At 46.2% G+C, this 12,007-nt stretch overlaps 1 protein-coding gene across 18 annotated transcripts in view; it reads right to left on the bottom strand.

The window, feature by feature from the left end:
* The window catches only part of LOC129525307 (uncharacterized), a 179,328-nt gene that overhangs the window by 149,173 nt on the left and 18,148 nt on the right, over positions 1–12,007 (bottom strand). The window contains exons 1-2 of one of the 18 annotated variants that reach the window (XR_008669517.2): positions 3,249–3,484; positions 2,034–2,093 (exon numbers count right to left, since the gene is read on the bottom strand). The exons of 11 other annotated variants lie outside the window; for them this stretch is intronic. Coding sequence is in view for 5 of the 7 variants with exons in the window: in XM_055355134.2 (XP_055211109.1) it covers positions 2,034–2,093; positions 3,249–3,375 (187 nt within the window). In the remaining 2 variants the exon portion in view is untranslated. Of the gene's footprint in view, positions 1–2,033; positions 2,137–3,248; positions 3,683–12,007 lie in introns of those variants that run through there. 6 more of the 18 variants (XM_055355134.2, XM_055355128.2, XM_055355133.2 and 3 more) reach the window with 6 other exon arrangements.

Below are 12,007 nucleotides of genomic sequence, written 5' to 3'. Positions count from 1 at the left end.
TAGTACAACCACTATGGAAAACAGAGTGGAAATTCCTTAAGGAGCTAGAAGTAGAACTACCATTTGATCCAGCAATCCCACTATTGAGTATCTACCCAGAAAACAAGTCATTTTACAAAAAAGATACTTGCACATGCATGTTTATAGCAGCACAATTCACAACTGCAGAAATATGGAACCAACCCAAACACTCATCAATCAATGAGTGGATAAAGAAACTGTGATATATCTATATATATATATATGAATACTACTCAGCCATAAAAAGGAGTTAATGGATTTATAGCAACCTGGATGGAACTGGAGACTATTATTCTAAGTGAAGTAACTCAGGAATGGAAAACCAAACATCATATGTTCTCACTTATAAGTGGGAGCTAAGCTATGAGGATGCAAAGGCGTAAGAATTATACTGTGGACTTTGGGGACTCAGGGAAAAGGGTGGGAGGAAGGTGAGGGATAAAAGACCATAAATTGGGTTCAGTGTACACTGCTCAGGTGATGGATGCAGCAAAATCTCACAGATCTCCACTAAAGAACTTACTCATGTAACCAAATACCACCTGTTCCCCTAAAAACCTATGGAAATAATTTAAAAAAAAAAAGAAATTATTGCCCCCAATTCAAATGATCTTAAACAAATGTAAGTTCCTCATCAGATAGGTGCGATCTACCTGATCTACTGATTTATTTAATGGGTTAATTCTTGGCTTTTTGTATTTTTAGTAGAGATGGGGTTTCATCATGTTGGCCAGGCTGGTCTTGAACTCCTGAGCTCAATGTCTGCTCCAGAGAATTTTCAATTCTTGGCTATTATTCTCCTTATAATCATGGTTTTCATCTCTGTAGTCCACTGTATCCTCTCAAGGGATTTGAATGCTTTCCAGCAGCATTCAGGTGTGAGACCCTAACCACTCACACATCAAACAATTGCCGTCAGGATTAGACAACTAGAAGAACGCAACAACCCCACCACTCAAGCCTATGATGACTCTGCAACTGCAGATAATGATAACTACCTGACCTTACATTCCAATGCAACTGTTGAGAATGACAACATCTACACGATTCTTTGTTCCAGTAACTAGTCAATAATGGTAACCTGGTTACCGAGAGTAATGCTATACTGTTTGGTCACACTCTCAGCTTGCTGGGAGAATGACCAAAAGCGGGGAGCTCTTAGAGTAAATTTAAAGAGATACTAGGCCTGAAGAATCCCTGAGCAGACAAAACCAGTGAGGCTTCATAACGAGACCTAAACCTTGCTTGATTTGCAAACATAAATGAAACTTGACTTTTTTCTTATAAATGCCTATATTAAGGAAAAACAAATCATAGGCTCAACCAGTCGGAAATAGCCAACACAGTTATACTATATAACCAAGGACTTTCCAACAGGATAGGCCAAATAAGGCAATTGTATAATTGCAACCAACCAAATAATTTATTGATTTTGCTTCTGTATTTACCCCATAAATACTTGCCCCTGATGGCTTGCCGCCAGAACAGACCTCTTCAGTTTGGTGTTTCCCAATTCATCAATTGCTTCTTAAATAAACTCAAAAACATTATTGCACCTCAGATTTTTCTTTAACGCAAGGAAATAGGGGCCACACACCTGCAGCCATGAGGAATTGGAGTCTACCAACAACCTGAATGAACCTGGAAGTCGATCCTTGCCCCAAGCCTCCAGACATGAGTCCAGCCCAGCTGACACCTTGAATTTGGTCTTGTGGGACCCTGACCAGAGAACCAGCTGAGCCCACCAGGACTTCTGACCTACAGGCTATAAGATAAGAAATGGATATTGTCCAGGTGCAGTGGCTCATGCCTGTAATCCTAGCACTTTGGGAGGCTGAGGCAGGAGGATTGCTTGAACTCAGGAGTTTGAAACCAGCCTGGGCAACATATGAGACCTCATGTCTATCATTTTTTAAAAAATAATAATAAAATAAATGGGTATTTTTTTAGCCACTAGATTTTGGGGCATGTGTTATACAGCAATAGAAAATATGGCAGGAAAATAAACATACCAGGGAAACATAATAGAAATGCTGGGAAGTGCTGAGTATGTCCATCTGAGGTCTGTGGTCCTGAACGTAAAGTGGACCTAATCAGGTGATCTGTATCTTCCAACTGTGTGAGTGCAGGCACAGGGAGGTGGAGAAGATGGCTTCAGCAAAGATCCAGGTGTTTCCAGGCAAGAGCAGCAGAAAGAAGGAGGGGCAAAAAATTGAAGGAAGTTGGCAAAGGAGAGAGTCTAATGAGGCATCGTAGAGTCTACTGTGTAAGGACGTGAAGATGCTGGCGGGTGGGCAGATGACCCACAATGAGAAAGGGACTCAAGAGGTCCAAAGTGACAGGCCAGAGAGCTGGAAGGATCATCCACATGGCTGCTGACATCCCAAGATGATGAAGGAGAAGGACAGAGAGGAAGACAATGGGCCAGGAGCCAGTTGTAAAGGAGATGAAGTTCCCTGAAGCCAGCAGCTGCCAGCAACAAAAGATGGCGATACCAAAACCAGACACCAGGAGCTCCAGAGAGCAGGGCTGCTTACCAGAAGAGAGGTAAGCAAGACACTTATCCCCACCACCTGTCAAAGTGACCGCACCTGGAAACAGGCTCTGCAGGTGTAATCAAGTTAAGATGAGGAGGGCCCTAATCTAATGACTAGTGTCCTTATAAAACAAGGGAAAGTTGGACACAGGGAAACAGGAGACAGAGAGAAGAAGGCCATGTGAAGACGGAGGCAGAGATTGGAGTGATGCAGTCACAAGTCAACAAACACCTGAGGCTCCAGAAGCTGGAAGAGGCAAGGAAGGATCTCCCCTAGAGGCTTCAGAAGGAGCACAGCCCTTCTGACACCTTGATTGCAGACTTCCAGCCTCCAGAACTAGGAGAGAATGAAGTTGTTATTTTAAACCACCTGGTCGTGGTAATTTGTATGGCAGCCCATGCAAACGAATATCCCACCTCCTGACTCTGCAGCATGTGAGGGTAAGAGAAAAGCAGGCTCTGTTTCAGAGGGCTTCAGGGGGAATGATGTCCTTAGGGGAAAGCGAGTTTCACTTAAGCCAAGAAAACCAAGAGAAGCTTTGGAGGAGGGCTTGAGGACAAAGCAGGGCTTGCTCAGCCCAGAGCAGTGCCAGGGCCACAAGAGGGTGCAGGGGGAGAGGAAAGGGTGAGGCCTTGGCTCAAATAAGGAGATGCAACAGGAGAGACGTGAGCTGTGGTGATGAAGGATTACCTGGGCTCTCCAGACTCATAGTGACTGAGATGGACAGGGAGGACCGGTATGACAGAGTCAAGTCAGACAGTTTACTGAGAGGACAGGTAATCCGTTTCCAGTACAGGCCTGATACTTTTTCCACCATGTGGGGATCACCGCGCCTTCTATGGTGTGGTCACCTGCAGAGAGGGGCCCTGGCCTGGTCAGGAGACTGCGCCCTCCTGCTACAGGGCCTTCTAGGGCAGCTCCACCACTTACCCAGCTGTGATTCAGCCTCTTTGATCCTCTGTGATCTCATAATGACAGCCATTGTCACTGCTCTGGGCTCAGACTTTGGAACTTTACAGCTTTATAGTTTCCTGCCGTCCGTATTGCTGTACAATATGGTAGCCACTAGCTACATGAGACTAAACTTAAACCAATTAAATTTACATAAATTTCAAATTCAGTTCCTCAGTCACACTGGCCACATTTCAAGCGCTCAGTGGCTACAAGAGACTAGTAGCTGACGTACTGGATAGAAGCAGAAATCATTTTCTGTCATCACAGAAAGTTCTACTGGACAGCGCTGGACTGGACCGTGCATATGGGGTGTCTGAACCACTGCCCTCTCAAGGCGGAGCTGCTCCGTAGTTGCTGCACTCATGTAGGGAGGAGGAACAAGAGGAAGGGCCCTTATAGGAACCTCTCTGCCTGGCTCCCTGAGGCAAAAGTCAGCTTACCTTCAGCCCAGGAATGCTCTGAGCACACCCCAACCTCAGAGTCCAGGACATAGCGCCATGAGGCCCGGAGAGGGGGAGGTTTCTCTTTACAGCTCGTCCAAGGCCCACCACTCCCCCATTCCTTATTTCCTGCCTCAGCACAGCTGACAGCGGAAGTCCACTTCCTCCAGAGGAGCACAGGCATCGCACACCCACAGCGCCCCCAGCCCCAGCAAACCACTCACGTGCTCACAGCACATGTCAAGTCAGAACACCCAGAAATGTCCATCGGGCCCCCTACGTCTAGAGCCCACCCAGTTCCTTCTCACCTCTGGCCCTCTGACGAGGCAAAGCCCTCCCTAGCCCTCTGTCTTGCTCCTCAGTTCCTGTGAACACCTGCTGGACCAAGCCCCAGCAACAGTGTTCCACACAGCGCACTGGACACTCGGGGAGAAGAAACGCCTCTCTCCCCCGTCACCCCTAAAAAGCAAGATGCCATAAAAACACAATTCCCACTCACACATTTAACATTCCGCGCTCAGGTCACTGATGGATATGGCTTTGTACTTAGGAAATAAAGCCGTTTGTAGTGATTTTCCCAAAGCAAAGAACAGTCAGCCCCAAGAAGAACTGAAACTGAAGTCTTCTCTAGAAAGTGAAAAGTGCTTGCATCTTTTTTTTTTTTTTTTTTTGAGACAGGGCCTCGCTCTGTCATCCAGGCTGGAGTGCAGTGGCATGATCACGGCTCACTGCAACCTCTTCCTCCCAGGCTCAAGTGATCCTCCCACCTCAGCCTCCCAAGTAGTTGAGGCTACAGGCCTGTCACCACTCCTGGCTAATTTTTTGTAAAGACAGGGTTTCTCCATGTTGCCCAGGGTGGCCTCAAACTACTGGGCTCAAGCAATCCACCCACCCCGGCCTCCCAAAGTGCTGGGATTGTAGGCGTGAGTCACCACACCTGGCTGCAACTTTTTTTTTTTTTTTTTTGAGATGGAGTCTCGCTCTGTCGCCAGGCTGGAGTGCAGTGGCACAATCTCGGCTCACTGCAACCTCTGCCTCCCAGGTTCAAGTGATTCTCCTGCCTCAGCCTCCCGAATAGCTGGGACTACAGGCGCCCGCCACCACACCCGGCTAATTTTTTGTAATTTTAGTAGAGACGTGGTTTCACCATGTTGGCCAGGATGGTCTCGATCCCTTGACCTTGTGATCCACCCGCCTTGGCCTCCCAAAGTGCTGGGATTACAGGTGTGAGCCACCATACCTGGCCTGCAACTTTTAAATAGTTTTTCCTGCTTCCCCTTACCAAGGTTTCAAAAATCTTAGGATCTAATCTCAAACCAGGTCCCCCAATGCTGTTTTGAAGACCACGATGGGGCCAGTGAGGGCAATAACTGGAAATCCTCAAATCAGAAGGTATTGGATGTCTGGATTAGCAACTTGACCCAAAGAGAATATCTAACAATACATCATCTGCATCAAAACAAACTAGATTTACCACTCTCTTGTTGGAACTGCAGGGAAATCCTAAAAACATTAAATCACCCAGGGATACGTGGAAATTACACAATACACACTACTACTAATTTCAGATCTGTTGTTGATAATTTATTTAATGTGCTAAATTTTAGTTGTGATTCTAGTGAAGATACAGTATTTATCAGGCATTTCATAGGTCATTCAGTTTTCTGAATCTTATCTTTTATCAAGGATCTTCATCTGCAAAACCTCCCACTGTTTCAGCAACCTAACCCTGTGATTGGGAAGGGAATACTCTCAAACCAGAAGAAATATAACAATAAAACCCCAAACTATGACAGAAGCAATGTGGGTGAAAAGGGGAAATTTTAGGGGGGCTAAAGACGTAGAATCCACGGCGCCCACTGGATATAGGGAATATGATGACATCTTACAATATTATTTGTGGTTTCTTCCCCTTCTCTCCTATGGCCTCAGCTTGAGCAGCCCAGCTTTTGCGCTGCTGCCTCAGTGAAAAGATGCAACAAAAACGAGGGGAAACAGAAAGCCACTTCTGACTTTTGAATTTCAATCGCCTAGGCAGGCCCTTAGGAAAACAGAAAGGACTCCCAGTCTGGATAGAAGATGTGCAGGAAATATTCTGGATAAAGCAAGGCCTTGCACTGATTTCACCCCAGTTCCATGACATGAGCACAACTCGCAGGCAAGAGCCAGCGGGAACGTAGTGACAGCACAGACAGCGGTGGGTTCTGTCCTCAAGCACCTGAGTGCAGAGAGACAGCAAAACCCCCAAGTAAGTTTCTGAGACCTGATGGCAGTGGAGCCCCAGAACTATATCCAAGGCAGAGCCTTAGGAAGGAGACAAGACCCCCCAAAAGAAGACATGGCTGCAGAGGGTAGCCTATTGGGGAGGCAGCTTGAACCATAGACAGTGCCACACTTTCTCATGCTACTCCAGGGCATGGGAGCAGTAGAATGAACCCTGTGTCCAAGAGCAACTGAGAGGTAGCACACAGACACCAGACCTAAAGAGGCCATACAAGCAGGAGCCAGGCAGAGGATATCTCAGAGGACATTGAGTGGCCACTTAATAACAGGACCCACTTCCACCAGTGCTTTGGCAAAATATATACATAAGAGACACCCTCCCAGAATTAAGGCAATCCCTGGAGAGAGGAGGGGAGATTCCACCAATGGATTAAAATGAAGCATCCAACATTCCAGGAGAATAGAAGCTGGCTCAGAATAGAAACATAAGAGCCAGGCACTGTGGCATACATCTGTAATCCCAGCTACTTGGAGACTGAGGCCAGAGGATCCCTTAAGCCCTGGAGTTCGAGACTAGCCTGCGCAACATAGCAAGACAGTCTCAGAAAAATAAAAAGTGTGTAAAAAATATTATAAATGTAGTTATATTATAGAAAAAACAATGTTATGTGTATGCTCCTGCACATCTGAGTCTGTAGAATAAGATAATACCACTATAAGAATCAAGGGACTGTGGCCAGGCACAATGGCTCACATGTGTAATCCCAGCACTTTGGGAGGCCGAGGCGGGTGGATCACCTGAGGTCAGGAGTTCAAGACCAGCCTGGCCAACATGGTGAAACCCCATCTCTACAAAAATACAGAAATTAGCCAGGCATGGTGGCAAGCACCAGTAATCCCAGCTACTCGGGAGGCTGAGGCAGGAGAATCGCTTGAATCCGGAAGGTGAAGGTTGCAGTGAGCTGAGATCGCACCACTGCACTCCAGCCTGGGCAACAGAGCAAGACTCTGTCTCAAAAAAAAAAAAAAAAAAAAAAGAAATCAAGGGACTGAGAGAAGCTAGAAACTACCAAATTTCTGACCAGGGAACTGGACAGATGGTGGTGCCATTCGTGGATGTGGGGAATAAAGAAAGAGGGAAAACTGAGTGAAAAATGCTGAGTTGAAGGTTTGGGCATGTCAAGGCTGAGATGCTGATGAGGCATCTAGGGATGTCAAGAGGCAGGTGGATAATTATGACTGCTGCTCAGGAATGAGGCCTGCTTGAAAATACAGATTTTTTGCATCATCAGCCTACACAAGTAGCACCTGACAGATGAGTAGTAGCTCGGAGTGATGACCTTACATACTCACTATGTGCCAGGCATTGTTGTAAGCTTTTTATGCATACTGACTCATTGGATCCTCAAATGAGAACCCTGTGAAGCAGGTACTACTACTATCTTTTTTTTTTTTTTTTTTTTGAGACGGAGTCGCATTCTGTGGCCCAGGCTGGAGTGCAGTGGCACGATCTCGGCTCACTGCAAGCTCCGCCTCCCAGGTTCACGTCATTCTCCTGCCTCAGCCTCCCGAGCAGCTGGGGCTACAGGCGCCCGCCACCACGCCCAGCTAATTTTTTTGTATTTTCAGTAGAGACGGGGTTTCACTGTGTTAGCCAGGATGGTCTTGATCTCCTGACCTTGTGATCCGCCCGCCTCGGCCTCCCAAAGTGCTGGGGTTACAGGCGTGAGCCACCGCGCCCAGCCTATCTTTATTTTTTTTTTTAAAGTGGCAATGTCTCCCTATGTTGCCCAAGCTGGACTCAAACTCCTGAGCTCAAGCCATCCTCCCACCTCAGCCTCCCAGGCAGCTAGGACCACAGGCACATGCTACCATGCCCAGCCTCACTTTTGTAAATATATGAAGAAACAGATATAAATGTTTCATGTCTCACAGCTAGGAGCCAGAGAAATCAGAAGTTATCCCAGTAAATCTACAACCTTCACATATAACAACCACTGTGCTACACGCTGCTCGGAAAGGAGGATAAAGGAACACCAGGGGAAAAGGAGAATGAGGAGGTGACAGCTGTCAGGAGGAAAACCAGAAAAGCAGTGTGTCCACAAAACCTAAAGGAGGACACAGCTGAGGGAGGAAATGGTTGGAGGTATCAGATTTGTAGGTGGTCAAGTGCCTGATTACAACTAAAAAGTGCCCATTGGATTTAGCATCTAGATCAGTAATGATGCCTAACAGAAGAGTCCTGAGGTTGGAGGGAGAGCAGATGTGTTGTGGATGCTGCATAGACTAGGAGGTAGGAAATATAGCATGCACAACTCTGCCAAGAGAATTGTGAAGAGGGGAGAGCTAGAACCTAAGTTAAAGATTTTCATTTTTTAAAGAGGAAGGGTGTGGAGCCTTTTATATGTCAAAGGAAAAGTCAGTAGAAAATGGAAGTTTTAAAGAGATAGGACTCCAAACATGTGCAAGCAATTGTGAGTGGGATGTGATTGGAGACACTTTCAAATCATGATTTCTAACCTCAGCTGGGCCCCTGACGCTGCCTGACAACCACACTGCATTTGTGGGAATTCCAGTCCAGTCACTGCCCCACTCTCTCACACAGTAGTTCTCAAAGGGTCATCCCCATACAGGCGACTGCAGCATCACCCGGAACTTGTTAGAAATGCAGATTCCTGGGCCCATCCTAGACCTACTGAATCAGAACGTCTGGGGGAAAGGAGGGCTTTTTTTTTTTTTCTTTTGAGATAGCATCTCACCCTGTAGCTCAGGCTGGAGTGCAGTGGCACAATCACAGCTCACTGCAGCCTTGAGCTCCCAGGCTCAAGCAATCCTCCCATCTCAGCCTCCTGAGTAGCTGGACCACAAGCGCACACCACCACACCAGGCTGATTTTTTTATTTTTTGTAGAGACGGGGTCTCTCTATGTTGCCCAGGCTGTGGGAGGGCTTTAATAGGCTCTCTAGGTGGTTTTGATACACACTAAAGTTTGAGAATCACTGCTCTCAGTGACTTTAAAACTCCACCTCTAGGTTCAAACTTCTAAGCCTTTCCCCTTCATCCTCACAGTCAGCTGACCCTGCTTCCTAATTCACTAAGAGAAAAAAAAAAGGCTACAAAGAGATAATATCCACCAGCTTCCCCCACATCAATCTGCCTTCCCACATCTATGCCCAAATATCGTGCCTTCTCTCTTTTTACTTTTCATGAGCCATCAGTCCTCTAACCAAAGCCAGCCCCTCTGCTTCTGGACTCTGTCCAATCCCTTCTCCCCTCATCAGGGACATTTCTTCAGACATTCTCCTCACTCCCCACTGCATTGTCAATCTTCACTCTCTACTGCCTCTTCCCCATCAGCATATAACATATAACTATTTTTTCCCACTTAAAAAGTTTTCTTGACCTCGCTTCTCCTTTTAGCTCCCATCCAATTTCTCTCCTTCCTTTACAAGAAAACTCCTCCAACGAGTTGTCTATACTGCTGCCATCCCTCTCCTCCCATTCTTTCTTAAACTCATCCGCAATCAGACTTTTACCCCCACCACTCCACCAAAACTGTTCTCGTCAAAATCACCAATGACCTTCAATCAAGTATCTTTGCTCTATATACTTTCCAGTAGGGGGGCAAGGGAGGGACAAAACATAAAACAAAAAAAAATCAATCAATCAATTCTCAAACTCATCTTACATAATTTATGGGCCACATTTGACACAATTGACCTTTCCCTCCTCCTTGGTAAGTTTCCTTCTCTTGGCCTTTAGCATACCACCATCTCCTGGGATTTTTTTCCTCACTACATTGGTCCTATGCCTCCATCTCTCTGACAGTTCCAACTGATCTCAAGCTCATATTGGAGAGCTCCAGAATTAAGTCCTTGCACATCTTTTCTATCTACACTTGCTCCCTTGGTAATTCTTCTCATCTCCTGGCTTTAAATAACTTCCATATGCTGATGACTCTCAATCTTTTATCGCCAGCCCAGACCACACCAAACTTGCATATGCAGCTGCTTTCTTGACATCTCCATTTTGATGCCTAGTAGACATATGTTTTTTGTTTTCTGTTTTGAAACTGTGTCTCGCTCTGTCGCCCAGGCTGGAGTACAGTGGCACCATCTCGGCTCACCGAAACCTCTGCCTCCCAGGTTCAAGCGATTATCCTACCATAGCCTTCCTCTTCTCAGTTAAAGTTCAGGTGAAAAATTCCTCCCTCCTCCCCACACTGCCTAATTCATCAGAAAATCCTGTTAGTCCACATTCAAAATACTTCCAAAATCCACCACTTTGCATCAACTGTCCTGCTACCACACTAACCAGACGCTCACAATGACTTCCTAAATGGTCTCCCGCTTCTGCTCTCTTCAGATCTGTTCTCTACACAGTAGCGAAAGGTATTTTGTTAAAACAAAAATCAGATCCGTGTCCCTCCTCTGCTCAAAACAAACTTGTCCAACCCAAAGTATGCAGGCCACATGTGGCCCAGGATGGCTTTGAATGTGGCCCCACACAAATTCGTAAACTTTCTTAAAACATTATGAGTTTTTTTGTGTGATTTTTTTTAAAGCTCATCAGCTATCTTTAGTGTTAGTGTATTTTATGTGTGGCCCAAAACAATAATTCTTCTTCTACCATAACCCAGGGAAGCCAAAAGATTGGACACCCCTGTTCCAAAACCTTCCAGTAGCTTCATAAAAGCCAAAGTCCTCAGAATGGCCTTGGGGACCTACAGGCTGGGTCCTTCTCTGACCTCTCTGATCGCGTCTCCCACTCTTTCCCTATCTTTCTCTCTCTTCACTCCAGCCACATTGACTTTGTTCTTCCTCGAAAGTGGCAGGTCGCTCCCACCTCAGGACCTTTATTTTTACTCTTCTCTCTGCCTAGAACATTCTTTCCCCACATTTATGTGTAGTTCACGCCTAGCCTCCCTCAGGTCACTTGAATGTTACCTTCTCCGAACACACCTCCTCCTTGCTTGATGTGCCACATAGCTCTTAGCATCATCTAACATATTACATATTCTACTTATTTAGTCCTGCTTCTACTAGAATGTAAGCTCCCTGAGGGCAGGGATTGTGCCTGTTTTGTTCCCTGCTATATCCCCAGTTTCTAGAAGAGTGACTGGCATGTCCAATATCCATCTGTAAAATGAAGTGATGGAATGAGGGCCCTAAGGAAATATAACATGGTGAAACCCCATCTCTACTAAATACAAAAATTTAGCTGGGGCCAGGTGCAGTGGCTCACACCTGTAATCCCAGCACTTTGGGGTTCTGAGGCTGGTGGATCACCTGAGGTCAGGAGTTTGAGACCAGCCTGACCAACACGGCGAAACCCTGTCTCTACTAAAAATTCAAAAATTAGCCAGGCATGGTGGTGGGCTCCTGTAATCCCAGCTACTCGGGGGAGGCTGAGGCACAAGAATCACTTGAACCCGGCAGGAGGAGGTTGCAGTGAGCCGAGATTATGCCATTGCACTCCAGCCTGGACAACAGAGCAAGACTCTATAAAAAAAAAAATCGGCCTGGCGTGGTGGCGCAAACCTGTAATCCCAGCTACTTGGGAGGCTGAGGCAGAATTGCTTGAACCTAGAGGTTGCAGTGAGCTGAGATCGCGCCATTGCACTCCAGCCTTGGCAACAAGAGCGACACTCCGTCTCAAAAAAACAAAAAACAAAAACAACAACAACAAAAAAACAAGAGTTGAAATCAAGAAGGGAATCGTGCCTTGGACAAGAACAGGGGTGCCTCTTTCACTGCTCCTGATAAGAATGGATTCAGACATGTTTGTAGGTAGAAATTTAAGAATTCCCCTCTTGATTGCGTCTGATTTCTC

This window comes from Gorilla gorilla, chromosome 9 (genome assembly GCF_029281585.2).
Source record: "Gorilla gorilla gorilla isolate KB3781 chromosome 9, NHGRI_mGorGor1-v2.1_pri, whole genome shotgun sequence".
Taxonomy (NCBI): Eukaryota; Metazoa; Chordata; class Mammalia; order Primates; family Hominidae; genus Gorilla; species Gorilla gorilla.
This window is presented reverse-complemented; position numbering and strand designations above follow the sequence as displayed.